The sequence below is a fragment of the Juglans microcarpa x Juglans regia genome, chromosome 2D (genome assembly GCF_004785595.1).
Source record: "Juglans microcarpa x Juglans regia isolate MS1-56 chromosome 2D, Jm3101_v1.0, whole genome shotgun sequence".
Lineage (NCBI taxonomy): Eukaryota > Viridiplantae > Streptophyta > Magnoliopsida > Fagales > Juglandaceae > Juglans > Juglans microcarpa x Juglans regia.
The window spans coordinates 12,368,409-12,395,943 of NC_054596.1; the positions used below are offsets into that span (position 1 = coordinate 12,368,409).

The 27,535-nt window shown below is 37.7% G+C and overlaps 2 protein-coding genes and 1 long non-coding RNA gene across 4 annotated transcripts; 2 read left to right on the forward strand and 1 right to left on the reverse strand.

Annotated features, from left to right (window-relative positions):
- Window positions 1–1,535: 1,535 nt before the first annotated feature.
- LOC121250670 (serine/threonine-protein kinase ATG1t) lies at window positions 1,536–7,564 on the forward strand. The gene is made up of 9 exons (XM_041149853.1): window positions 1,536–1,835; window positions 4,001–4,118; window positions 4,229–4,287; window positions 5,234–5,298; window positions 5,425–5,518; window positions 5,590–5,670; window positions 5,745–5,856; window positions 5,975–6,721; window positions 7,276–7,564. Exons 1-8 carry the CDS (start codon window positions 1,572–1,574, stop codon window positions 6,040–6,042), a joined length of 861 nt encoding a protein of 286 aa, XP_041005787.1. The 5' UTR covers window positions 1,536–1,571; the 3' UTR covers window positions 6,043–6,721; window positions 7,276–7,564.
- Window positions 7,565–10,257: 2,693 nt separating this feature from the next.
- LOC121250844 lies at window positions 10,258–26,911 on the forward strand. Its single transcript, XR_005937862.1, has 3 exons — window positions 10,258–10,268; window positions 18,182–18,188; window positions 26,629–26,911. It is a non-coding gene; the product is annotated as an uncharacterized LOC121250844 (long non-coding RNA).
- On the reverse strand, window positions 19,003–21,571 carry LOC121250843 (G-type lectin S-receptor-like serine/threonine-protein kinase LECRK2). Of its 2 annotated transcripts, XM_041150074.1 has the most exons (2): window positions 21,109–21,233; window positions 19,003–20,944 (listed from the first exon to the last, which is right to left on the reverse strand). In XM_041150074.1, the coding sequence occupies exons 1-2, from the start codon at window positions 21,220–21,222 to the stop codon at window positions 19,106–19,108; spliced, it is 1,953 nt and encodes a 650-aa protein (XP_041006008.1). In that variant the 5' UTR covers window positions 21,223–21,233; the 3' UTR covers window positions 19,003–19,105. The 2 variants fall into 2 exon arrangements, with proteins under 2 accessions (XP_041006008.1, XP_041006007.1); XM_041150073.1 differs by having other exon boundaries at window positions 19,003–21,571.
- Window positions 26,912–27,535: the final 624 nt, after the last annotated feature.

Here is a 27,535-nt window from a genome sequence, read left to right on the forward strand (position 1 = left end):
GGCGGATATCCGTCCAAATAAATCCGGTCAAAATCCAAGCGGGTATCGGATTTGGACCCGGATAACCGGATTTTATACCCGGTTTTTAATTTTTTTGGTTTTTAGTTTTTTATAAATTTTTGTAACACTTTTTAAAAGACTTTTTATATATTGCTTTCCTGTTTTTTTTTTTTATATAATAAATATTTTTATAGGCATTTTAAAAAAAAAATTTTGTCCATTCAAATTTTTATAAAATAAAATAAATAATAATAGATATCTACACAGAATACTACATATTACATTGTTTACATCACAATGCAAAACATTAATTTTACAAGGAACTCTTAGATTTACACTTAACAAATGGGATTTAAGCTTATTAACATTAGATAATCGAATTGGTTTCAGGAAGAAGTCTCCTTTGCTCCTTGTTCCAAGCATCTGACAAAACGATTCCTGCAAATTAAATAAAATCAAATATGAGTTGATACAAACGAAAATTTTGTGATTAGGAGAGAATTTACACGTAAAATTTATTTTTAGAAGGGATAATTTTCCGTAAAAACTCTTACATTCAACAGAGGAGGCAAATCAACATTAAGGAAGGTCCTCTCTTAGAACAAGCAAAGCATAAAATCATAAATATTACGCAAATGTTTTCTAACCCCAATTTTAAAATGTTACTCAACCGAGCAAAATAATAGCATCCAATGGTCAAAAAAGAAACAATCTCGAAACCATAACATTCAAACTCTCCTAGCAGTCAAACACAAAGGGAGTTAGAGCTTAAACTTGGGGAATAACAAGAATAGGCTTTTGGGTGCTTTTAGGTCTTTTTTACTACTTGCGATTTGGGTGTTTTCAGCTATTTTTTTGTCAGGTCAAAATCGGATTGACCTAAGCTCAATAGATAAGATTGAGATTTCACCCAATTTTATGATACTTTATTCACAATTTTATTAAATTCCCCGTTGCCATAATTAATCCATATTTTAATTCAATGAAATTATTATAAAAAGAAAAAAGAAAAATATCATGTATTACAAGGACACTGATGCTTAGTTTTGAATAATTATTTGTACAAATGTCAAATAGATAAATTTTATATAATTTTGTTAATAAAAAATACACTGTAATAAAAAAAATATAAAAAAAAATTATTCAAGATTTAATATTTTTTAATAAATAATATTTGTAATCATAGAATATTTGTACTTTTTTTTAAAAAAATAAATAAATATAAGATTTACGTAAAAAAAATTAATTTTCTAAATGTTACATCTCACTTATTTTTTTTTTTTAAATATACATGATATTTATTCAACTCATAGTTATATCCCGCATTAATTAAATTTTTTTTTTTATTTTTTAAGGAAGGAAAGCTCGTGAACTTTACCTAGCATTTGGTCTCCTTTAAATATAGCGCCCAATCAACAAACTCCACCTAGACAGAGAAGTATAAAATTCTGTTTCTATCTAGGTGCCACGTGTACTAAAAAGCTCAGCTAAATTAAAAATTTAAATATATACAATTATAAAGAAAATATACATTTAATTTACAAACCTTGCCACTGCTTGATGAGCTCGGAATGCAGAACGAGACCGAAACTGGACCCGATCACTTCAAAGGTCCCGTTACGGTGGGAGACTATGTTCTGAAATCAAAGCTCGGAGAGGGTTCGTTCTCCACAGTGTGGAACGCGAAGCACAGGTTGAGCGGCCAAGAGGTGGCGTTGAAGCAGGTCTATCCGTCCAGGCTGAATCGCCAACTCAGGAACTGCTTCGACTGTGAGCTTAACTTCTTGTCCTCTGTTAACCATCCCAACATCGTCCGCCTTTTCGACGTTTTTCGGGTTCGTGATATCATTCTCTTTCTCTGCTCTTGTCGCCCACCTTTTCATTCAGTGATTTTGTTGAATCTGGGCCTTTCGTACGTATTTACGTGTTCTTGGCCCTATTTGTGTGATCTTGGTTGGTATTAGCCACGATCCAGTTCATCAATTTTAATCTTTTTTTGGTGTTTTTTGCACATAGCATTCTGCATATGTTGATAAAGAGGAAGGATTTCTTTTAGAGGAAACTATGAAATTTAGCTACAATTGAACTTAGAAGCATTTATTTCTTATATAATCTATCCCTCAGGTCCTAGAAAAATTAGTAACTTCCAAAAGGAACTTGTCAACTCTTCAGTTGGTTCACTTAGGCTCTTGCTGAGTTATGATAAATTACCCAAGATCCTGCGCAATACCTTATAGGTGCTTGGTAGGTTTTCAAGCGTGAGAATTAGTGCCCTTCAGCTTGTCGAAGTTCTATATCGTTCATCCAGGTTTTAGGTTCTAGGTTGGGCGCTAATAAATTGGAAGCACGGAATTTTGGTTCCGGGAATGCTACCTAGAAACATGGTGATTTATTTGCAACCAATTTCTTAGGTGAATTGATTGTTGATCTTGTTGCAAGCAGGAGGTTAGTCCCAAATAAAAAAAAAAAAAAAAAAATAGTAGATTTATCAGAAGGAAGGCATGCTGTCAGGTGTTTCCATGTAGATTTTATATCCTAATGACAGTTTGTTTAATGGATATATCTTAATGAGAGATAAAACTGCTAACTTAGCATTATCGCTGAGTGTGAGTATTAAGCTTGGATACTTTATGAAATTTAAAGACAAAGGACCTGTTGAAAAGAAGCTTTAAATTGGGAATCTGGAAGAACATATTCAAGAAGCTGCATAGTTCTTGATATTTTGAAGATTAAAGAAGGCTAAACGTGGTTTACAACAAATACTTTAGATGAATATGCAAAGGCATCCATTGCAGAGTAAAAACAGACTTGTCATGCTCTGACTGGTGTTTAACGGTTAACTATCTTTCCCCAGTTCTCTTTGTTTGTCATGCTATTGCAAATTATCTCAAATTCCAAGATTTCCATTAACATATTGAAAAAGAAGCAAGGATTTTCAATTTATTTATAAGTTGGGGTAATGGTTCCACATCCATAAGAAAAGAGTAATGAATTTTAGCTGAAGACTTTGTATAGGTCCTATCAAGAGTATTATGGCCTCAGCCCAAGCTGTGATCTAGGCAGTAGGCCCAAGTTGCTCTTAATTTATGGAATAGTTTTGGTGTTTTCTTGAACAGAGAGGTATGTAGCTCTTGGGTTGAAGACCCCGTGCATGAGTTGAGAGTTTGTTTATTGTTTCAATGTGAGAGCACAGGTAAGTCAATTTAGAGCTTGAGTTGGGTCAGTAAGAATTGGGATTAGTGTTTGTCTATGGCTGGTTTCTGCGTTTTTTTTAAACCATACTTAAAATAAGATTTTTCTTTTTCTCAGTACCAAAATCTCATGATACCATAACAATTCCATGGATTTGATTTGCAGTAGAGAAGGTAAGGGGTTTGTGTCCAAGGAAAATTGTGAGATCCATTTCTTGATGGGGTAGTTCACCTATTGTACTGCCTGCTACAGAATGCCAAAGAAATTTTCTTCCAATGAATGGATAATTCTTATTTCTACAAGAATTTTTCCCCTTTATCTGACTACACATGTTTGGATTTCTCCATTCAATTTCCTTTTCTACTTTACTCCACTAACTCATCTCTCTTTTCTTTTTATTGGAGATTGGTCTTCTTTGAATAACCGTTTAAGATCCAATAAATTAAAATAATCTGTTCATATTCACATCAATATTTTTAGAACTAAACTGAATATTTTCTACTCTAGATAATTTGGCACACCCGCAACATTCTGGAATGAATGCAAGTGAGTTGCTTACAAAACAACTAGTTTAATTAATGACATTCAAGGTTTTTGTGATGATTGAGAAGCTCTGCAGTGCAATTACTGAATTGAAGAGAATAAACCAATGCCCTCTAATGGAATCTCTGGTGGTTGTATTAAGAATCTTAATGTGGGTAATTTATAATTTTGCCCTTGCAAATTATACATGAGCAAACATTTGCATCGTAAAACAGAGAAAAGAAAAGAAAATAATTCCTATATGCTTCCCCGTTGTTATCCCCAGGCTGAAGGTTGTATATTCCTGGTCCTGGAATTTTGTGCGGGTGGAAGTCTGGCTTCATATCTTCGACACTGTGGGAGAGTTCAAGAACAGATAGTGAGAGGATTTATGCAACAGCTTGGTAGCTCCTCCTTTGCTTTTCTTCCCAATATTTGGGCTTCTTAGTTGCTGCTATTACTCCCATGGTTTGCATCAAATTGACATAATGCACTTTTGTCCTCTTTGATGCAGGAGCTGCTATGGAAATTCTGAACTCACACCACATCATTCACAGGGATTTGAAACCGGAGGTAAAAAAATTGTTCATAGGCTATGTGACTTTTGTCTAATTAGTAACATCCGGTATGGAAATTATTTACATCACGCCATTCAATGCTACAGATCATGGTGTCCCCATCAACTGAAAAGAAAAGATGACACAATGTTCATTCCCTTAAAGAGAATAAAATTAAGGGCTCCCAACCCCTAGGGGTTGGCTCAAGTGGTAAAGGCCTTGGACTTGGGGGTATGCTCCCCCTAGGTCTAAGGTTAAAATCCTCTTGGGTGCAAACAATCTTTAGGGGTCATCGGATAGGAGAAATTTTCCCTTGAATTTCTCGAGGTGCACTTGCGGGAAACTTCTTGCCGAGGGCCTGTGCACCCCTGGGATTAGTCGGGACACTATTCCTGGACACCCGGTGCCAATAAAAAAAAAAAAAAAAATATTAAGGGCTCCCCATGCCTCCATGAAACATGCTTTGGTTGGTCATTGGATGGACTGGAGAGGCAAAAAGCAGTGGAAGTAAACATGACAATCTACTTGTTAAAAATATATATATATATATATATATATATATAAACATGAGATTGTAATTCTCTGATGGATCTTTCTTGGTAGACTTCATAAATGGGTTCCACTTGGCAACGTTATGATAGAAATAGACTTCCAATACTCTGGGTACTTATTAAACTTTTAGATCTTTTAGATGTTGCTAGGGGAGAAATTCTAGTTATTGTGTTATCTTTTCCAAGTTAAAAAGTTAGAAATTTTGCTAGTCATGTATATGTTTATTCTGACCACTTGATGGTTTTTGTACAAAAGAAAGGAACAATACTTTGCTAAAATTGACTAATATTGCAGTCCTAATTAGTAGTTGCAGAGGAAAATTTGTACGAACAACTCATCTTTTATGTGTGCAATATCATGAGATCAGAGTTCCTTTTAATTTGCTTATCATGGTCATTCTATTGGCACAGAATATTCTTCTCTCTGTTCCAGAGGATGATGCTGTCCTAAAGATATCTGATTTTGGACTTTCTAGGTAAAAACTAGCAGAAGGGCACTAATACAGCTTGCCATTATTTATACCTTTCTTGGCAACAAACTTTGTTGAACTTCAGTTTAAGAAATTCCTGGCATTATTTTTTGTTGTTGTTGTTGAGGACAGATATGTACATCCAAGTGATTATGCAGAGACAGTTTGTGGAACTGCATTATACATGGCTCCAGAAGTTCTTCAATTCCAAAGATATGATGAGAAGGTAAGATCTTTGCCAAATCTCAACCTTTTATTCTAAATTAGGAATAACTTAGATTTTGGGCTTCACTACAGGTTGACATGTGGAGTCTTGGTGCAATTCTTTTCGAGCTTCTGAATGGCTATCCTCCTTTTCGTGGTAGGACTAATGTTCAGGTACTGCTATGACCTAGTTTTGGTCCTTCAGATGTGCCAGCTCCAATCACCATTAAAACTTCTGTTTTCCTCAGCTGCTACAGAACATCAAGTCGTGTAAGCGTCTTCCATTTTCTCAGTTAATCCTTCCGGCTTTGGATCCAGACTGTGTTGATATGTGTTCAAGGCTGCTGTCTATAAATCCAGGTTTAGCATATTGCCTCAACTGAAAATATATTTATGTTATTCCTCCTCCCAAAAGAATTATCTTGTGCTATTGCATCGTCTTTTAGACTTGCACTTACAGATTCATATAATGTTTCAGCGGATCGCCTCTCCTTCAACGAATTTTATCGGCATATTTTTTTGAGTAGAAAAGGAGTGGCAACTTAAAATGCATGGGAACTCCTAGGCTGATGGATTTTCCTTGCCAGAGACTGCGTGAAAGTGAAGCACATTGTCAAAACCCATTGAAATGAAGTGTCAATTACTTGCATACCTTTCCAATGCCCCGGCTTTGATATTTGTCTCCTCTTCTTGACATTGCGAGCAGTCTACACTGCAACCAAGAATAATCTCTGATCATTCCCTGCTGCTCTTGCCTGCATACTAAGTCAAGCTATGAGCCTGGCTTTCTTCTTGGTTTCTTGAAGGGGTGTGTTATGGTTGCATAGCAGCAGGTATATAGATGAAGAAGGAAGTCCCTTAGTCTGGGATATGAGCAAGAAATTTGAATATTGGATGTAAAAATATAATTGAATCGGTCATGGACATTATCCTGTCCGATATGATTATTAATCCTTTTGTTTTCACAATATTCTATCTGCCATGTGAAAGAACGTTTACCTTGAAGTTTTATTCGTAAGTTATAGGTCTTGCTTGCCGCGTTACGGTATAACATAGCTACCGGCAGCGACAGCTTGGCCAGGGAGAAATGTGCGGCAGCAGCAGTAGAAAGCTTCAAGAAGAAGAGGCAGAAGAGAAGTGCTAGGTGTTTGATCTTAGTGAACCGTAGTTCTTCACGTGGGGCATTCAGGATCTAAGTGAACTAAGTTATTGAAGTGGGGCGTGCGTAGGGGTGGTAATATGTGACACGACCCGTTAACCCAACACGAACATGATACAATAAAAGCGGGTTAGGGTTTAGCCTTAACGGGTTCGGGTTAAAACGGGTTGACCCGTTAAGACATGATAGCTTAACGGATTGATAACGGGTCAACCCGTTATGATCCGTTAAGAAAGTTAAAGTTACAATTATACACTTACCTAAAAAATAAAATTTTTGGGATTTTAATTTTGATATTTTTATTGTTTGGATTGTAATTTTGGACTTGTAGTTAGTTTTATATTTTTTTATAGATATTGTGATTTTAACATTTATGTAAAATTATGCTAAACTTAACTAAAGGGAGTTAATTTTGGGTCTATTCAATCCATTTACATAAAAAGGTCAAAATGGGTTGACACGACACGATTCGTTATGTTAATGGGTCGTGTTAGGGTTTGAGATCTTGACACGATAAGCTTAACAGGTCGGATTAGGGTTGACCTATATAGTATAATATACATGTCTTGATACGACACGAACACGACCCGTTAATACGATTTGACACCCCTAGGCGTGAGGTCTGAAGTGAAGTGCAAGGGAGTGTTGACTGAAAGGGGGATTGGGCTCATCGAGCACGGGCTTAAGGGAAATGCCCCTGGGCTGTTTATTTTAGTTGGGCTTTCTCCAGTTGGGCTTTACTATTTTATTTTTGTTGGTTTATTTTTATTGTTGCTCGATTAGTTCAGAAAGTCTAGTACATGCCCATGGCCCTTTTACATTTGGTAAGGTTCCTGCATATTAGAGGCACCATAATGTACTTTTCTTTTTTATGCAAAATTTGAATGAAAGTTTGAATTCCTTTCCTCTATCTTTTTCTTCTCAACCTATTCTGAAAAAGCAACCTTCAGGGAAGCTTTTTTCAGTGTGTGTTTATCCAGTGTGTTATAAGTGGTATCAAGAGACACCGTTACCTATGCAAAATATAACCATATGGCTGAAGGTACTAGGATAAATCAGTTGCAAGATGGGCTCAATGCCCTAAAAAAATCGTTAGAATCCCAGTATCAGGAGCTAAAAAAATCAACAGAGATAGAAATGGCAACACTCAAAAGGCAAAAGGAAGCTATTGTACAACAATTAGCTATCATTACAATGGAGCTAAAAAAGGGAAATCCTAGTCTTAACTCTGGGGAGTCTTCTTTGGGAGTGCCAGGTGGAAATGACCATGAGCAGTTGCAGTTACAATAGCAGTAGTAGCAACAACTGCAATTTCAACAGTAGCAACAACGTTTTCATCAATAGCAACAGTTCCATCAACAGTAGCAAGGTGAGGTCCAAGCACACACAGTGAGGTTGTATTTCCCTGTATTCAATAGAGAGAACCCTACAGGTTGGATCTATAAAGTAAATCAGTTTTTTCAGTTTCATAACACTACCCTTCAAAGCCGAGTGAAACTTGCCTCTTTTCACTTATAGGGAAGAGCACTAGTTTGGTTCCAAGATTCGGAACAAAGTGTTCAAATCCCGGATTGGGATATGTTCACCAGAGCACTACTTGTTCGATTTGGATCTAATGCCTATGATGACCCCATGGAGGCCCTCATTTGGTTAAGGCAAACTACTACTGTTGAGGAGTACCAAACCAACTTTGAAACATTGTCAAATAGGTTGAGAGGGATCTCAGATGCATGCAAGTTAAGCTGTTTTTTAAGAGGATTAAAGGATGAAATTAGACTACCAGTAAGAATGTTCAACCCTACCAATTTAATCACAGCCTACAGCCTAGCCAAGATATAAGAGGAAAACAACAACCTAACCAAAAGAAATCGAAAATCCAACTCATACTATTCCTCTAAATCGAGTATCTTAAGGAACCCCAAGCATCATTTTTCCCACTAAACTGAAAATACCAAGCCAACCCTAAAGCCATCCTTGACTATACACAAAATCAACCAAAACCAAATGAAAGATAGGAGGGAAAAGAGATTCTGTTATTATGGTGATGCAAAGTGGATCTCAGGGCATAAGTGTCAAAATCCCAAATTGTTTTTGCTTGAAGAAGTGTTGTTGGATAGTGAGAGTAGTGTGGTGATTGAAGAAATAGAAAAGGGATATGGGAGAAGAAATTCTAGCAACCATAGACACTTGTACAACCCAAAATAACCCAAAAATATCTTTCCATGCCATAACTGGATCCGTTAACCTGAAAACCATGAGAGTGAAGGGGAGGATTGTGAAGCAATGGATTACCATCTTGATTGACTCGGGTTCTACACAATTTTTTAGGCGCATCAATATTAAAGAAAACTAACATACCCTTAGATGAAAAGGAGAAGGTTAAAGTGAAGGTTGCAAATGGTGAGATTGTCCCTAGTGTGGGGAAATGTAGTAAGGTAAAAGTCTTAATTCAAGGCACGACTTTTGTAGTGGAAGTGCATGTGATTGAATTAGCAGGATGTGATATGGTGTTGAGAATTAAATGGCTGCGTGAGTTGGGAGAAATTTTGTGGGATTTTGATAAATTAACTATGCAGTTTTGTTATCAAGATATAAAGCTTAACATGCAGGCGTTAACAGTTGCCAAAATGATTGAGGAGGGGTCTCTTAACATGCTGAACAAGTTAGAGACGAAAGGGGTCATTTTGCAATTAATTGAAGGGGAAACTCCCTCTGTTACACAAGTTGGAGTTGAAATCCCAGCAACCCTTCAGCCTATATTGCAACACTTTGGAGATGTATTCTCAGAACCTAAGGGACTCCCACCACCCCGAGTCTATGACCATTTCATAAACCTCATACCCAACACCAACCCCATTTCTATAAGATCCTACCGTTACCCCTATTACCAAAAAGATGAGATTGAAAAAATAGTACAGGACCTGTTGGCTACAAGAGTGATCGAACCTATCCAAAGTCCCTACTCTTCTCCCTTGTTTTTGGTAAGAAAAGCCGATGTAACGTGGCGGTTACGTGTTGACTATAGAGGGCTAAATAGTATCACCATCAAAGATAAATTTCCTATTCCCGTGGTCGAGAAGCTAATGGATGAGCTACACGGGTCAACAATATTCTCTAACCTGGATTTGAGATCAAGGTATCATCAAATACGGGTTAAGCCTAATGATGTACCCAGAACAACCTTTAGGACTTATGAGAGAGAGACACTATGAGTTCCTAGTGATGCCTTTTGGGCTCACTAACGCCCCCTCAACCTTCCAAAGTCTCATGAATGAGGTATTTCGACCATTCCTAAGAAAATTTATACTTATTTTCTTTGATGACATTTTGGTGTACAGCAAAACAGAAAGGGAACATGAACAACACTTGCGGGTCACTTTGGAGACACTAAGACAACACAAGTTGTTTGCCAAACAATCCAAGTGCCAGTTTGGTTGTGAGAAAGGTGGCTTACCTTGGCCATTTGATTTCAGCCAAAGGAGTACAAGCGGACCCAGAAAAATTAAATGCCATGGTGGAGTGGCCCCTACCTAAGTCCCTTAAAGCTTTGAAAGGATTTTTGGGCTTGACGAGTTACTACTGGAGATTCATAAAAGGGTATGGAGATATTGCTGTGCCACTTACAAGGTTGCTTAAAAAGGAGGGTTTTCATTGGAATGGGGAGGCTAAGACTGCTTTTCAAAGATTAAAAGAGGCTGTAACTAAACCTTCAGTTTTAGCACTACCGGATTTTCTCTACCATTTATAATTGAATGTGATGCCTCAGGGACAGCAATAGGGGCAGTTTTGATGTAGCGTGGAAGGCCAATAACTTGTTTCAGCAAAGCACTTAAAGGTAAATCCCTCTCATTGTCCACATATGAGAATGAACTATTTGCTTTAGTTTTAGCAGTGTTAAAGTGGAGGCCTTACTTATTAGGGTGGACCTTTGTGATTAAAACTTACCAGCAAAGCCTCAAGCACTTGCTTGATTAGAAAATTGGAACCCCTATGCAGCAAAAGTGGATAACAAAGCTAATTGGCTACGATTTTGTGGTAGAGTATAAGAAGGGGTCAGAGAATAGGTTGGCTGATGCCCTATCCCGAAAAGATAAGGAACTTGAAGGGACATTGATGCTAATTACCTTTCCAAGTGTGGAATGGGTGAATGACTTAAAAAAGGCTTATGAATTGGATGAGCACTTAAAAGGGCTGCTAAAGAGTTGTTCAGAAGGTAAGTTAAGCTCTAACTATACCTTGAGGGAAGGGTTACAGCTGTACAAGAATAGATTATACATTCCCTAGCACGAAGAATTTAAAAATAAATTGATGGAGCTGTCCCACAGCAGCCCATGGGGAGGACATTCAGGTTAAGACAAATCCATTCATCAAATGAGAAGGGATTTTTACTGGTCGGGAATGAAAAAAGATTTCAAGAGGTTCATCCGAACTTGTGACATTTGTCAAAGGGTGAAGGCAGATAACACTCTACCAAATGGCTTGCTGCAGCCATTACCCATACCAGCCCAACCATGTACTCATATTACCATGGATTTCATTGATGAGCTTCCCATTTCTCAAGGCTTTAATTGTTTATGCGTTGTGGTTGACCGATTAACAAAATACAATCACTTCGTGCCCCTTAAACACACCTACACAACCAGGATAGTGGCTGATTTGTTCCTAAAAAATATCCTCAGGCTACATGGTTTACCCCAATCTATAGTTTCTGACAGGAACACTATATTAACAAGCCACTTCTGGCAAGAGTTGTTCTTTTTACAGGGGGTTCAAATGTTAATGAGCTCTGCCTACCATCCTCAGACTGACGGGCAAACAAAAGCTGTGAACAAAACAGTGGAGAACTACCTATAGTGCTTCACAAGGGACAGATCTAAAGACTGGGCTGTTTGGGTTCCCCTTGCCAAGTGGTGGTACAATTCCAATCAGCACACATCCACGAGGATATCCCTTTTTGAGGCCCTCTATGGTTACACCCCACCCCGAATGCTAGATTACATCTCGGGGACAACCCGTATTTACACAGTGGACCTAACTCTACGCAACAGGGACCAAATCTCAAAATTACTCTAGTAGAATTTACAACAAGCACAAAATCGCAAGAAGAAATACTCTGATTTGAAAAGGAAAGAGCAACAATTCTCAGTAGGGGAATGGATATACCTATAGCTACAACCTCATCGACAAACAACTGTAGCCCATCGGCGCAACCTCAAGCTAGCCCCTCATTTCTTTGGTCCATTCAGAGTGCTACAGCGAGTTGGTGAAGTCGCATACAAATTGGATCTGCCTCCATCATCAAGAACTCATAACACTTTCCATGTATCACAACTCAAGAAAAAAAATTAGAGAAAGGGCTTCAGCCATACCTTCACTGTCACCTGTGGATGAGCAAGGAGTACTATGGCTCGAACCCGAGGAGATGCTTAGTTATTACATGATCAAAGCAGGGAACTAGGCCAAGGTGGGCTACTCATTGGGTGGCATGGTCAAGAAGTGGCATACGCCACTTGGGAGGGATATTCACGGTTGAATGAGGACTTCCCCCACCTTGTGGGCAAGGTGTTCTGATGGGGGAAGGTGTGTAACATAGCTACCAGCAGTGACAACTTGGCCAGGGAGAACGAGCGGCAGCGGCGGTGGTAGGAACCTTCAAGAAGAAGAGGTAGAAGAAAAGTACCAAGTGTTTGATCTTAGTGAACCGTAGTTCTTCACGTGGGGCATTTGGGATCTAAGTGAACTAAGTTACTGAAGTGGGGCGTGTGGTCTAAAGTGAAGTGCAAGGGAGTGTTGATTGAAAGGGGGACTGGGCTCAATAGGCACGGGCTTAAGGGAAATGCCTCTGGGCTGTTTATTTTAGTTGGGCTTTCTCTAGTTGGGTTTTATCTATTTTATTTCTGGTTCAAAGTTTGCACTTCGCAATGTTTCTTTCTTCTTCTTTTTTCCTCGGATGATAAATCATTTTTCAGTGTAATTTATCGAGATTGGCTTTTATGAATTTTCTAACTTCTAGTTCGTGTAATAAGCGTGTTTACACGAACTAGAAGTTTGGCCATCACTTTACAGTTTGTCGAGAGGAGAAAATGATTGAGTTGGAGTTACTTTTGATGAACCATCTTTCAGTCACATTGACATATTTATCTAGGTCCTCGGCACCAAGTTTGATTTACATGAGAGGGCTGGGACGTTCTTCCAAACGTGTCGGTTCATCCTTCAAGACCTCGGGTTCAGGAGTTACTAATCTTACCAAAGATTTGGATGCTGTGTGCTAAGAGATTGAGCAAATGAAGGCAAGACAACAAGAGCTGGAGGATCTCCTGTCTCTATAGTCAAAGCTGGAGATGCATTTGCAGGAGCAGCAGAGAGAGCATGAGGAAAGAATATGCATTGGAGTGCAAGAACAAATACAGAGAGATGATGGTCTAGATGGAACGCGTAATGTCACCGCAGTAGGATTGAAGTGGTCGAAGAAAAAGGAAGAAATCAAATTTAACCTATGTTTAAAAGAATTTTCATATTTTTTTTCTATTTAATCTAAGTTTAATACAATTTTCATCTATTTTCACGTCTAAAGTAATTTTCATATATTGTCTATTATTTATGCATGATACAATTTAGATAACTAGTGTGATATTTAACTTTATGTATTTCTTAATTCTGATTAAATTTACATTTGAATGTAAACTTCAAACGTGACCATCATATTCGAAAAGACATCCGAACAAAAATTAGTTACAACTTGCGATAACAAACGTTTGAATGTACCAACGTTCAAACATGCAAAATCCCATTTGAACTTGTAGAGTTGTACAACATGCAGACGTAGCCTTGCACATCTGAACATGGATCATTTAATGTTCGAACTAATGATACCCTACCATTCGAACAAAAAATACCTGTAGCATTCTAATGGCACATTACCAATGATCAAACAACGATTATGTTTGAATGTGTTTTACCAACCGTTTGCTTTGCTATAATTAAACAATAGAAAATAACATTCAAACATGAGTTTGCGGCGATAGCTCGGGTTCATAGTCGAACGTATGACAATACATTCATATGTACTTTCTGTGATGAAAATGGGCCATCATAAATTGGTCATCACGTTCACACGATAAATTGAACGGCGGAATTTAAACCCTCATAGAAAATATTTTTCGTGATGGTTGAATAGTAAACAAACACATTATCTATTCCGTGATGCGGTTGTTGTGTTAGTTGGTGAACGATTTTTTCCATTATGCAGAATATTTTGTGATGGTTTGGTTTTTTTTTTTTCTTTTTTCTTTTTTTTTTTGACGATTTTGTCCATCACAAAAGCTATGATATGTTGCAATGCGATTTGCCATAAAATCCTTCAATCCAACATAAACATCCCCCACCGTCTAATTAAGCATCAACCCGAGACATTCAAAAGTCAAAATTCCACTCTTTTAACAAATTACAATTTCGTCAGTACTAGAAACATTGACCCTAATTTTCTAATTACTCGAGGCATGCATGCCCAAAATTGTCCTTTTGCATGTCAGCACAACCATAACAAATAGCCCAACAAAGTCATTCTTCCCTCTCTGTCTAAAACTACTTAAAACCAACCTCTAGTACATCAACTTACAACCAATCAATCAACCATTAACCAAACTCACAACACAAAATAATCGATTCTTAAAACAGTCTCTTCACTCTACAATACAAGTTAGCCACTGTTTTAACATGTACATTGGCAAAGAAAGAGAGCATCTTACCAAACTTGCAGTGATGATTGGCTGAGTTGGGTGGTTGGGACTTGGCACAATAGAGTTTCGGTGGGCGGTGCAACATACTCCAAGTAGGGTGTTGCGGTGTATGAAGCAGAGTATAGAGGGAGGAGCTAACAATGAGATGGACAACAAATAAATGGAGACATAGAGAGAGTAAGTAGAGAGTAAACACAGAGAAATAGATGGTGAAAAGGAGGGACACATGATGAATAGAAAAAGAACAACAAATAATACGTTAAAAATGAGAATATCAAGAATGATGATCCGTTAAGTTTGTAGGAAGCCTCTGGAGAATGTGTGGTGAATGGCAAAAAAAAAAAAAAAAAAAAAAAATTACTAAGAGCTTGTTTGGACAATGAGAATAATCTTATAATAGTATAGAGTGAAGATGTTTGAGTAAGTTTTATTAATCCCATTGAGATATATTTGAATGTGTAAAGTAAGTTGAGATAATTTTAACTTTTTATAGGAATTTGAAAAGGTAGTGGGTCTCATCAATGATTGATATGTTTTTGTAATGATTGAATAATTATTTTATTGTTATGTTTTCTTAATAGAAATAAGTTATTTATTGGAAAGCCACCAAACATATTTAAATAGAAAATTTTAAAAAATTACCAATTATCAATTATGAAGACACCATTCTAATTAAAACCTATTGAATGGAAATTTTATAAAGATTATTTAATAAGTACTAAACATAATTATAATGGTGGATTAAACGGTTATAATCAAAATTTTATTTCAAAAATCCAGATTTTTCATCTTAAATGATTTTTTCCGCAATCTCATTTTCATAACCCACTTTGTTTTAATTCTAAGTTGTTATTAATTAGTAATAGATTGAAATGTCGTAAATTTCATTACATGCCATCTGATTTTTGTTGTCGTTGAAGAAAAGAGAAGGCATGACTTGGGTGGGAGAGGCTGAAGACCTGAGCAGAACGCCGTACTAGTACTATGTTTGGTTGGCTAAGTTGTGCATTTTTGCACTTTTTCTCATTTTCTTCAACAATCTTCAATCACAATGTACCTGCTTCATCATAAATCACAGTCACCTCTGTCTCTCTTTCTCTTTGTTTGTGTTTACCATAGGGAAGATGTTTAGTATAAAATGATGAGCTCTAAAAGTGTTGTTCACCATTTATGGTGCAGGATTCTTGCACTTACTCTACATGTGATTCAATCTTGTGGGCATAACACAAATGGTACTATCTTGCTTTCTTTCAAGTACTATTTTCTCAGAGACCCTCTATGCGTACCAGAGAGCTGAAACTACTACGACGAGACGCCACGTTCACGGAAAGGAGTTACATGTGTAGCTCAAGGCTTAGAAGCCAATACTCGATACTCAACGCTGATCGGCTTAGCTCTCCCAAATCCCCAACTTCTTGGCTCCATCCGTGCCAATCTGGGCATGATCGAACACCTCCAGAATCTCAACCTCTCCAACAATTCTCTCAATGATTCACTTACTTCTTCTTTCAACTACTCCATTTTGTTATGGTCTTTCGACACAACTTTTCTGATGTATAACACCTTTAGAAGAGAAAAACTCAGGCATGTGAACTCAGTCCCATGATTAGTCCTTATTTTCTTTATTTGAGATTGAAATTGAGTCTCAACTAATTTGAAGGACTGCAAATAAGGTTGGGTATGAGACTTTTTTTGTAGAAGATATACCCAAGTGAATTTTGAGTAATGGGCAAATTGACCAAATACAAGAATCTGGAAAGTTTTGTATATGTATATCTGACATGCAATTATTGACATGCAAAAATTTGGAATGTGACCTAGCTTATAGTGCACAACCTAAAACTTGGATTTATTGAAGAAGAAACAGAACAACCAATGAAGGGTTTTTGCAACAATTGATATAAGCCAGCCTTCTCTTTACCCCTTCCAATCGTTGTCCATGTAGATAGGTCCTGTATAAGACAGATATTGGAAGCAAATACAAGACAATAGGAAGAGTCATGGGTTAATGTGCTGGCGGAAATAAGATTCAAAGAAAAAAAGGGAACACAAAGTACATTGTGTAGAACAAGTATATTTGATAAGTGAACAGTTGTAGTATGTGTTATTGGAACTGAGTGGCCATTTGGTAACTTGACAGTAGAAGTAGTTCTAGAGTTTATGGAAGAAAAACAATCAACAGAGTTGACCATATGGTTTGTTGCTCCAGTATCGATTACCCATGGAATATGCTTACCTGCTAAGTTACCAGAGGGAGGCATTTGTGGAGTTGGAAGAATATAAGAAGTTGAAAGTGAAGTGACTTGATTCACAGAATGTGTGGTGGATTGTGGCTTAAGCATGGCAAGAAGCTGCTGGTATTGGTCTTGAGATAAATCAAATTGTGAAACATCATCACTTGCTTGCTTGCAGAAGAAAAAGTCTGGTTTGATAAATATATTGTGCATCGTTTTGACTTAAAACCAGGAGGAAAACCATGAATTTGATAGCACTTTTCAGAAGTGTTTCCTGTTTATCCACAATGACTACACACAGGTTTATCCTTGCGAAAATTGGTTTACTTTGAAGCAAGATTTTCAATTTTAGCAGCCTCTGCTGTCAGAGCAGCAATTGATTCAAGACTTGGTGTAGTAGTGTTAATAGTGATCCTCTCTATTTCTCTTCTTGTAAAACCAAAGCAACTACTTTGTTGATAGATGGAAATGGATCAAGCAACAAAATTTAACTTCTTATACTATTAAAGGTGTCATTCAATCCCATAAAAAATTGCATCACATATTCCTCTTGTTGTGTCTCCTCAAAGAATCTTAGGGTTTCAATAGAACATTGTGGCAGATTACGTTTGTAATTGGCTAATTCATCCCAGTTAGACTTTAAATCTGTGTAATAATCACTAATAGACTTTTGTTCTTGCTTTAAGGAACTAATTGCTTCTCTTAATTGGAAGATTCTTGGATGGCTGTCATGTGAGAAGTTGTCCTTCAAATCCTTCCACATGTTTGCAACATTGTCGATGTAAAGAATGCTTGAGCCAATATTCTTCACAACTGAGTTGATGATCCATGAGATCAGCATCATATCGTTACATCGAACTCATGGTGAGTAGAGAGGGTCAGCTTCATCAATCGGCTTTTTGAGGACTCCAATAATGAATCCTAGCTTGTTTTTAGCATTGAGGGCTTTCAACATTGATCTTGCCCATGGATGATAATTTTCACCAGTTAATCGATCGATGACAAGCATAACATCAGAATTTTCTCCATGATGTAAAAAGTAAGGGTTTGAAGGATCGTCAAGGGAAATTTGAGGAATAGAGGAAACTGAAGTTGAATCCATGACGAGAATTTCAGAGTAATCAGAATGCTCTAATACCATGACAAAAACAGAATTCTGCCATGGATTTCTTGAGAAATCGAGATCAGGGAATGAGGAAATGCTTTTGTGAACTGAGAAAACAAAGAGAAAATATCTTGGAGTTTTATTTCTGAGATAAACTTTTCTATTACAATTGGGTAGTCATGTGGTATATTTATAGCCACGCGCGTCTAGAATGAAAAAATAGCAGCAAGCAAACTGATAGTTACATCATACTATTAGGTGCAAAAATGTACAGCTAATACAAAGAAACAAAGAAAGAGTCAAACAACTTGATCTCTGGCGAGCTACCTAAGTATGTCTGTAGGCACACTTCAAAACCTCCAGTTTCTTACTGAGGGCTTGGGGAACGGTGCAAGGGAAAGGGAGAATCGAGAAAGGGAGTTGGTTTTTTTTTTTTTTTTTGAGAAAGGGAGAAAGTGAGTTATCAACTTGGAAAATACTATTCCCACGTAGAGTTTCTGCCGAAAGTTTCTACGGAATTGTATTTTATTTTATTTTATTTATTTTTATTTAATAATTAAGAAAATATTTTTAAATAAATTTATATTTTTTAAAAATATTTAAAGTGACTAAAAAACTGATTGAATAAAAGTTTAAAAAAAAAAAAAAATTGCCTTTCCATGAGATTCTATGTAAGAATCCTATCTGGGTGTAGCATAGTCCTATCAACTTATGAACCCTCTGCCATGCCTGCAACTAGTTGTCTTTCAATGAACAGTAATGGAAAAAGTTGAGAAAAATTCAATGGAGGTATGTTATGTTTTGTGCGTTTGGAATCAGTGTATACTCTCATAATACTCTCTACCGAGGCCTAAATAACATGCTGAACAGTAGACTTATCATCAAGGATGATAATCCATTAAGTACTTGGGGGAAGTTTTATGTGTCGTGAACAGAAAAGAATATCAAATAATAATTTAAATATGGGACTTATCACGAACGAAAAAAACAGTGAGAGACACTAGGAAATCGATGGCTGTGATGCCAAAATGCAAACAACTTATACAATCAATTGGTAACCTGATTAAAAAAGGGACATAATTAACATGTAAAGAAACGTACAGTGAAACAACAGCTCTCCGAATACAAACCACTTGGTAGTATGGCGATTTCGTTGGCTCAAATGCACATGCACAAGTAAGTAGGATGACTTCGGTCTTGTAGAAAATAAAAAATAAAATAGGAAAAGATCAAGATGGGGAATAAAATTTTGTGAGAATAAAATAGGAATTGGTTTTTCTAGCAAGAGAATAGAAAAAAGTTGATAAACTGAAAGTTTTATGCATACAATAGATTGATTACAACAAGCGTAATTAGCAGAAAGAAAATAATTTCATGAAACGTCAACGTCGGAAACAACAGGAGATGGTGGGACTGGAATATCCATCGTCCCCTCCAACATCAAGATCACTTTCTTCATTGATGGACGCAAAGCTGGATCTTCTTGAAGGCACCATAACCCCACCTTCACCATTCTTTCCAGTGTTTTGAAGTCAACATTTTCATCTTCCACAAGCTTATCCAACTCTCCAGCCACAAAGCGATTATACACCCAACTAGAAAGAACTATCTCATCTGCTAGTGGGGCGTTTAGTTCTATACTTCTTCTACAACATACAATCTCCAAAAGCACGACCCCAAAACTGTATATGTCTGATTTTACTGAAATCAAGGCATTCTTTTGCCATTCGGGTGCAAAGTAGGAAAACTCGGTTGCCTTTCCACCCCCCGTAGTCTTTCTTGATAATTGATTTGGCAGCAATAGCTTTGCCAACCCAAAATCAGATATCTTTGCCGTCCATGTATCGTCCATGAGTATATTCTGGGGCTTTATATTGCAGTGGATGATGTAGACTCCACACTCTTCATGCAGATAGAGGATTCCTCTGGCAACATCCAGTGCAATTTTTACCCTCTGTTTCCATACGGGATGTATCGCAGCCTTGAAGAGAAGATCTGCAAGTGAGCCATTGCTCATGAATTCATAAACAAGAAGCTTCCTAGAGCCCTCAATACAAAAACCAAGCAATCGAACCAAGTTTCTGTGATGAGTTCGTGCAATTGCAGCCATTTCAGCTTGAAATTCCCTTTGCCCTTCTTCCGCAACTTTCTCGACTCTTTTAACAGCAATAGTTTTGTCACCTCCAGATATAGTCCCTTTATAAACAGCCCCAAAAGAGCCCCTGCCTAACTCTTCCTTGAAGCCACCAGTTGCTTTCTCAAGCTCATCGTATGAAAATGATCGCAGAGTAAAGTCGTCACTTAACCCTAAATTTGAATTTTCTGACAACCTCTTGTACCTCCGAACTTGATGCCTGTATCTCAAGAAACTATAGATAGCAAAGATGAAGCACAAGCACGAAATGAAACCCAAACATGTAGAAAGAATCAAAACCAGGCTTCTCTTGCCATCGGTCACGACTCGTACGTTTGGATCTGAATCATCTGATGAACCTGGAAAGCCGGTATGGATCTTTCTCGCGATCACCTTGAAGAAGGCCGTCTGACCGGATTTGTCTTTATCTAGTACTCTACCGGATCTAAGTGGGAGCTTAAATTTGGAGCAAGTGTTATTTGTAAAAAATACTGCCCCACAATTACAATCCTTCAAGCAGGAGTTGCTACAATCTTCCTCCATCGTTTCTACCACTGAGTAACTGTAATCGACCCACCACATATTATTCCCCAAACCAACGATTCTATACAGCACCATGGGATCTTCACCTCGTATGCAATCATCGTCAGTGAAGGTCCTGTAGCAGCCCAGGAACTTACTGTCGGGGTTAACGAAATCAAATCCAGGATAGCAGGTACAGTCAGCTTTGTTGCCCGTGACTGAGCAGTAACTATTAAGTCCACAGACGCCTCTGACTTCACATTGGTTGGAAAGGCTGGACCATTCCATGAGCATACTTGAGTTATTATCACTATCAAAGTGGTGAGCATACAATCTAAAGATCCCATCTGCATCAAGTGTTACTCGGTGGATAATGCTTCCATTATTATTATCAGGATATGAGCTATTTGCCAGAACTTTTCCGGGAAGGATTTCTAGAACACCTTGAAGAGTAAGCGCGAGGCGCTCTACCCTAGTATAAGTCGGACTAGGCCAATAAGAGTCGTCTGGTTGATTTGAGTTGTTAACAGGGTAGGCAACAAGGTTTCCATCACCCTGCAAATTAAGAGAAAATCGTCCACTCGATCGGTCTAATTTAGATACACTCGAAACCAAACTTTTGCCCATAGACAGATTCTGACCTCCTAATATGGTATCAGTTGGAAAATCAAAAGTTTCCCAAATAATATAAGAATCATTTTTGTACAGCACAAAATTACCGGAATCAAGCATAGCAGCTGAAGTTGCAGGCTCAGACGCATCAGAAATGGGTTTTTCAATGTCGTCCTCAGTAAGAAGCTGTAGAATACCATTAGTGAAGTTGAGTGTAGCATTTGAGGAGACAGGGGGGTCATCTCGATTTGCAGTCCAAATGGTTATGTTTTCGGTTTGATGAATCAGCCATATTCCGATTGCAAAAAGATCACCTTGGGGATAGAAACCGAATGCAAAAAGACCGGAAGGTGAGAGCCATGAAGTACGGTTTAAACTGGGGGAGAGTGAAGAACCCAAGGGTATGACAACGGACTCATTTCTTTGGGCATATGCAACGAGAGAAAGTAGGAAAACAAGCAGCGAGTTTAGAACTGCCTTGGAAGCCATGAGATGAAGAGTGAGAGACACGAGGCCAGACAATTGATCATGCCAATGAATACCATATAATGTTGACACATATATATTAGTTTATAAGACAATTTATCCTTTGCGACTAATTCCAAGTGACTAATAGAAAGAAGAAACTTCAGAGCAATTCGGTGAAGTTATTTCAGCCAAAGTTGACTTTGACTAACCTTTTTTGAAAAAATAAAAGAGCTCTTCATTCCGCTGATTATTATTGCAGAAAATTTTGATATTTGAACAGTAAATCCTAAATAATGTGAATGCTCCAACGGACGAATAGAAGGAAAGAAACTACAGAACAATTCGGTAGAGTTATTAATTGCAGCCCAAGTTAGACGTTGAGTACTAAGAATATATCTGAAATATTTTCAGAATATTTTATTATTATTATTTATCTATTTTTTATTACTATATATTATTATTTTTTAAATATTTTTTTAGTACTATTAAAAAAACCTCGCCACCTTAATTCGTACGGCTTCAACGTTAGATTTTATAGTACTTCGTGGGCAAAATTTATGTGAATGCAAAAAGTTGATCCATGGGCCTCGTCGATGAAATGAATGTACTGTACATGATTGAGATTTCGAATGATTCAAAGGAAAAGTACCTTGCATTGAAAACTTACTTTTGACCGGAATGGTTTGGTGGTTGGTTTAATTAAAAGACCGGAAAACTTACTTGACCCGTCCGCCATTTAATTATATCAAATATTGTCATTTGAACATGTCAATAAAGTAATTTTGAATTAATGAACTGTTGACCCACACGCAAAAGAATGATATCTTTCTTCGTTTTCTCGGTATAATGCCTACCTATATAAGAGTCATGCAATTTATAATCGTGGAATGTATAAATATTGTATAGTTATTTTAAAAAAAAATAAGATCTATTATTAAAAAATTAATTTATTTTTACGTGAGTTCTGTATTTATTCATTTTTTTCAAAACGACTGCACAACGCTTGCAAACTCACGATTACAAGTATCATTTCTCACCTATATAATGTTGAGTTCTTCCACAAGCAACAGGGGAGTGCAACCATGGGGAATCAGCTTACCACATCAGCCAATATAACGGAGGAAAAAAAAAAAGAGAAAGGGGAAGAAGGAAAGAAGGAAATAAAGATTTTAGAAGCTCATATCGAAGAAAACAAACTCCAAATTATAAAGTATCGATTCTAAGGCAAAAATACTCAGATCATTATCAAGACTGAAATCATTTTCCGAACTTGCATAAATACCTGTTCACCCACTCCTCCCGATCTCAAAACCTACACACTCTCTCTTATTGACCAACTCTCTCCCGCCGTCCATGGCATACTTTGAGTTCCATACATTTCTTGGGATTAATGGTGATAGATCCAGAAAGAAACATAGAGAGACAGAGAGAGGTTTGATAGGACCTTGTCAAATAAGGAAATCCCACGAGATTGAAACCCAGAGAAGGGAAAGTGATCAAAACCTTTACATTGGTCATAGATCATCCATGATTTCCAACGCCCGAAATCATAGCTTAACCCGTTGTACAAATCTTGTAAGCTTTCAATGATATCCAAAACACTCTTTCCATGTTCTATGCTATGCCCACCTTCTGTTTCTCCCCTTTTCCTTTCTGTGTTCCTATAATAATTTTTAATTTTTATCCATAATCTGATTGTTCCACTATTTCTCCTTCAACTGTTAATTTTCCATCTGGTTGTACATTTTTTGGGCATTTTTGTTGTTTCCTCTCTTATTTTCTTCCACAAAGAAACCTTTCCCTATCCCAGTCTGAAAATGGGTCCAGTGGGGAAAAAAAAGACAGGGAATACAGTCTTAATTGCAAAATACGGGTACGCATTCGTCGGCTAGCTATTTACATATAAATATTTATTTCTTCGATCGACATGTTTTTGCAGCTATTAACACTGTGCATTTGAGAAAATGAATGAAGACGCCAGAGCGCAATGACAAAAAGCATGGAGAACCAAGCTATGAGGAAAACAGAACAAGAGAGAACGAATTCAAAAGAAAAAGAAAATAAGAAATTGATAGAGAAAGAGAGAGTAGGACAAAACGATTCCTTCAACAAGAGAGAGAGTTGTGTAATGCGATTGCCATTGGAGGTCGATTGCGACCACTAGATCTCGAGGTCGATCGCGACCACTAGTAGTTGTGGTACTGTTGCAGTTGTTCATTGTCTAGCAGCCAAGATGATATATTCTAACAAAATATGGATGGGCTTGATGTAGAGCTCTGTGGGTTTTTGGGTTCGTAGATTTCAGATGTGGGTGGAGAAGACGAAGGGGGCTTCGCTGGGTTCGTGGAGAAGATGAAGACTTTTGTGGCTTAAACCGTACGTTTTGACAAGTTGAATGAAACGTGGTTGTTTCATTTTTGCCACGTGGGATGTGGTTCCCTAGCGGTTTCTCTAGCCGGTTACGAATATCATTATTTATATGTTTTGGGAGAGCAACTGTGGGATATGACAGCATTGTAATCTATTAATTTTTATTGGCCTCTCAGCTTACATATATGGTTCTTTGAATACTGAAAACAACACCATCCATCGTTTGGAAGACTGCAACTGTGGGCCGACGTCACTCCTTGATGGTGGGTCTTGTATGAAACAGGCTCTTCCACTGAGATATGTACGAAGAGATACAAAAGACAGGTCCAAGGCATTCTTGAAAAATGGTATACATGAGAAACATCATTGAAACTGTTAGTATCCCAAACAAGAAACTCGTTGTCCCACTCAAAAAGACAACAGTGACGAAGATTCTTCTTGTAGCCTTTTGTTTTACTGTATTCTCAGGCGTTGCCCTTGCAATCTCTGGCCTCTTCATTTTCAAAAGTAGATTTTTAAGGTACAAAAAGCTGTTAGAGAATGGAAACTTGGGGTTGACGGAGGAGGTCACCCTAAGATTGTTTTCATATAATGAGTTTTTTTTTTAATATTTTTTTTAAGAAGAGGACAGTATCCCAATGATTACCTTCACTTGCGGCTGATGAAAACCGTGGGTACAAACACGACACCTGGGAGGTACATATAATCTATGAAAATCAAAACCCAGGCATCAAAACCATTATATTCATATAATCCAAGTACACGGCCAAAAGAGAGACACTTATCCTAAATCAGAACAAACCAAAGAGTAAGGAAACCTGCAAGAAAAAAAAGCAAATGAAGCGAAATTTACCAGGCACAAACCTTACAAGACCCTTAGGTAGAGCATACCCAATTTATCCATGCGGAGAATACCCTTCAACGGACTAGGCAACATATGATTTTCAGACCAATCGGAGTTCAAATTCTCAGCCCCACACTTAGCTAGAAAATCAGTCACAATATTTCCTTCACGAAAAATATGATTCACAGTATACTCCAAGCTATTAAGGTATTCATGTAATTCATCCCAGAAATCTTCTAAATACTAGATAGGACAATTATCCTTAGTAATCCAATTATCCACCAGTTGAGAATCAATCTCTATATGAACACGATAAAACCCAAGAGCGTGACACCTTCGAACGCCTTCCAATAAGCTACTGATTTCGGCAAAATTATTAGTACTTGGATCCAGGGGAACAAAGTAAGCCAGAAGTAACCTACCTTTATCATCCCAAATAACACCCCCAGCACCAGAAGCGTCAGAGTTCCCGAGACTACTACCATCAGTATTGAGTTTAACCCAGCCCTGTTGAGGCGGATGCCATCTAACCACCCAAACCCTCTTAGGCTTAGGAAACAAAACCGAGGTATCCAGTCTGTTTATCATAATTTTGTCCATGATGAGAAGGAGCCATAATTTAATAGCGTGCCAAACCGACTCTACCGTATGAACCTTATCCTCATACCGAGCTTTACATCGCCTCTTCCAAAGTTTCCAGGTTATAATAGAAGGGAGAAAGCCAAAAATGATTCTAACTTGAGAAGACCTACTCGCACGGCGAAACCAAAAATTAGTTTGTTCCTTCCAAGGGTAGAAAGAGGCCATATGAACCCCTAATTGTGTAGCCGCTAGGCGCCAAATGTGTCTAGCAAAATCCCCCGTGCAGAGCACATGATTCAAGTCCTCAATATGGCCTTTTTTACAACAATTACATTTGGAAGCCATTGGAACACCCACCATCTTAATATTCTCATCAACACTGATGCAATTATTAGCAGCCTTCCACATCATTATGATAATCTTCTTAGGGAGATTAGTATGTCATATCCATTGAGCCCAAAGTAAAGAAGGCGCCCGAACCCTAATACAATCACAAACGCTCTTAGTGGTAAAATTTCCTTCCTTGTCTTTCAACCAAACAAGCACATCTTGACCCTCCTTCCATCTAGCCGAAAAGTCATACAGAGCATTGACTTTTTGACGGCCCATTACGCTATTCAGAAGAGAGATATCCCACTCATTCTCAATGTGACATTCATTGATCTTAATCAAAGGGTGAGCAGACACAGAAAATTGACCATTGAGAGGACCTCCCTCATCCCAATTGTCATAGCAGAAAGAGATATTACACTCTTTCACAACCCATTTGCATCTATTTATCACCTCCAGGATACTGTGGACAATTGACTTCCAAAACCGGGTCCATTTTGTAGGCTCCAGGAGGGATAAATAATTTTCTTTAACATATTTACCTTTGAAGAATTCCGCCCAAAGAGAGTTGCCCTTGATAAGATTCCAAGCAAGTTTCATGTGTAAAGCTCTCTAAACATCCCCAAAATCTCTAATATCCAATCCACCTTCATCTGTGGGAGTACAAATATGCTTCTAGGAGATCCATTTCCTTCGACCCTTGCCTCCATATTCACCCCAAAAGAAGGAGCTAAGAAGCTTATTCAAGCTTAGAATCACCACTTTGGGGACATCTAAAACAACAAGAAGATGGGTAGCCATACTAGATAAAACGTGACGCAAAAGAATAGTTCTACCACCAACATAGAGTATTTTCATCTTCCAGCCCGTAATCTTCGTATTCACTTTGCCCAGCAAATCACCAAAATCACAAGCCTTCAGCCTTCCGTCCACTATAGGCACCCCCAGGTACTTAAAATGAAACGAACCCTCAGTAAACCTAGTAAAGCAGAGAAGAGAACGTTTCCTGGAGACTAGAATTCTCTTAGAGAAGAATATGACACTCTTCTCTTTATTAAGCACTTGACCAGTCCAAGCCTCATATTTGTGCAAAACCTCCATCAAACCTCTCATAGTTCTTTTCCCATCATTAGCAAAGATAACTATATCATCGGCATACATAAGATGAGAGATAAGGGGGGTCCCTCTAGCTTAAGCAAATTGACCAATTTTACCTTCTTCAAAGGATTTCTTAATGAGACGAGAGAGCACCTCTTGCATTATAATGAATAGGTAAGGTGATAAGGGGTCATCTTGCCTTAGATTCCGCTCTCCTTTAAAGAAACCTATAAGAGTCTCATTCATCATGATCGAGTACCACGGCGAAGATATATAAGAATTAAGCAGGTCGCAAACATTAGAGGAGAACCCAAAGTTGGTCAAAACATGTAATAAGAAATACCAATCCACTCGATCATAAGCCTTAGACATATCGAGCTTGACCAAAACATTGCCCCCCATGGACTTCCTGTGAATTGAATGGACCATTCCCTAAGTTACACTAATATTTTCAAAAATACTGTGGTCTAGGATAAAGGCCTCTTGTTCCTGCAAAATCATTTTAAGAAGTAAACTAGTAATGCAAGCCATAATAATTTTAGAGCAAATCTTATAGACCACGGAACAAAGGCTAATAGGCCAAAATTTATCAAAGCTAATAGGCTTGTCTACCTTAGGAATTAACACAATATAAGAAGCAGTGTAACTTTTAGGGGCATGTGGAAACCAAAACCATCTGGCCCAGGACTACTATCAATGAGAGTAGTGAAAATAGCATCATTTACTTCCTCTATAGAAGGAGCTCTACCAATAGACAAGTTATCCTCATTTGTTATAACAGGAGAGATCAGGTCACTCAAATTCGGTAGAACACGAGGACTACTCTGGCCCAAAAACTTCAG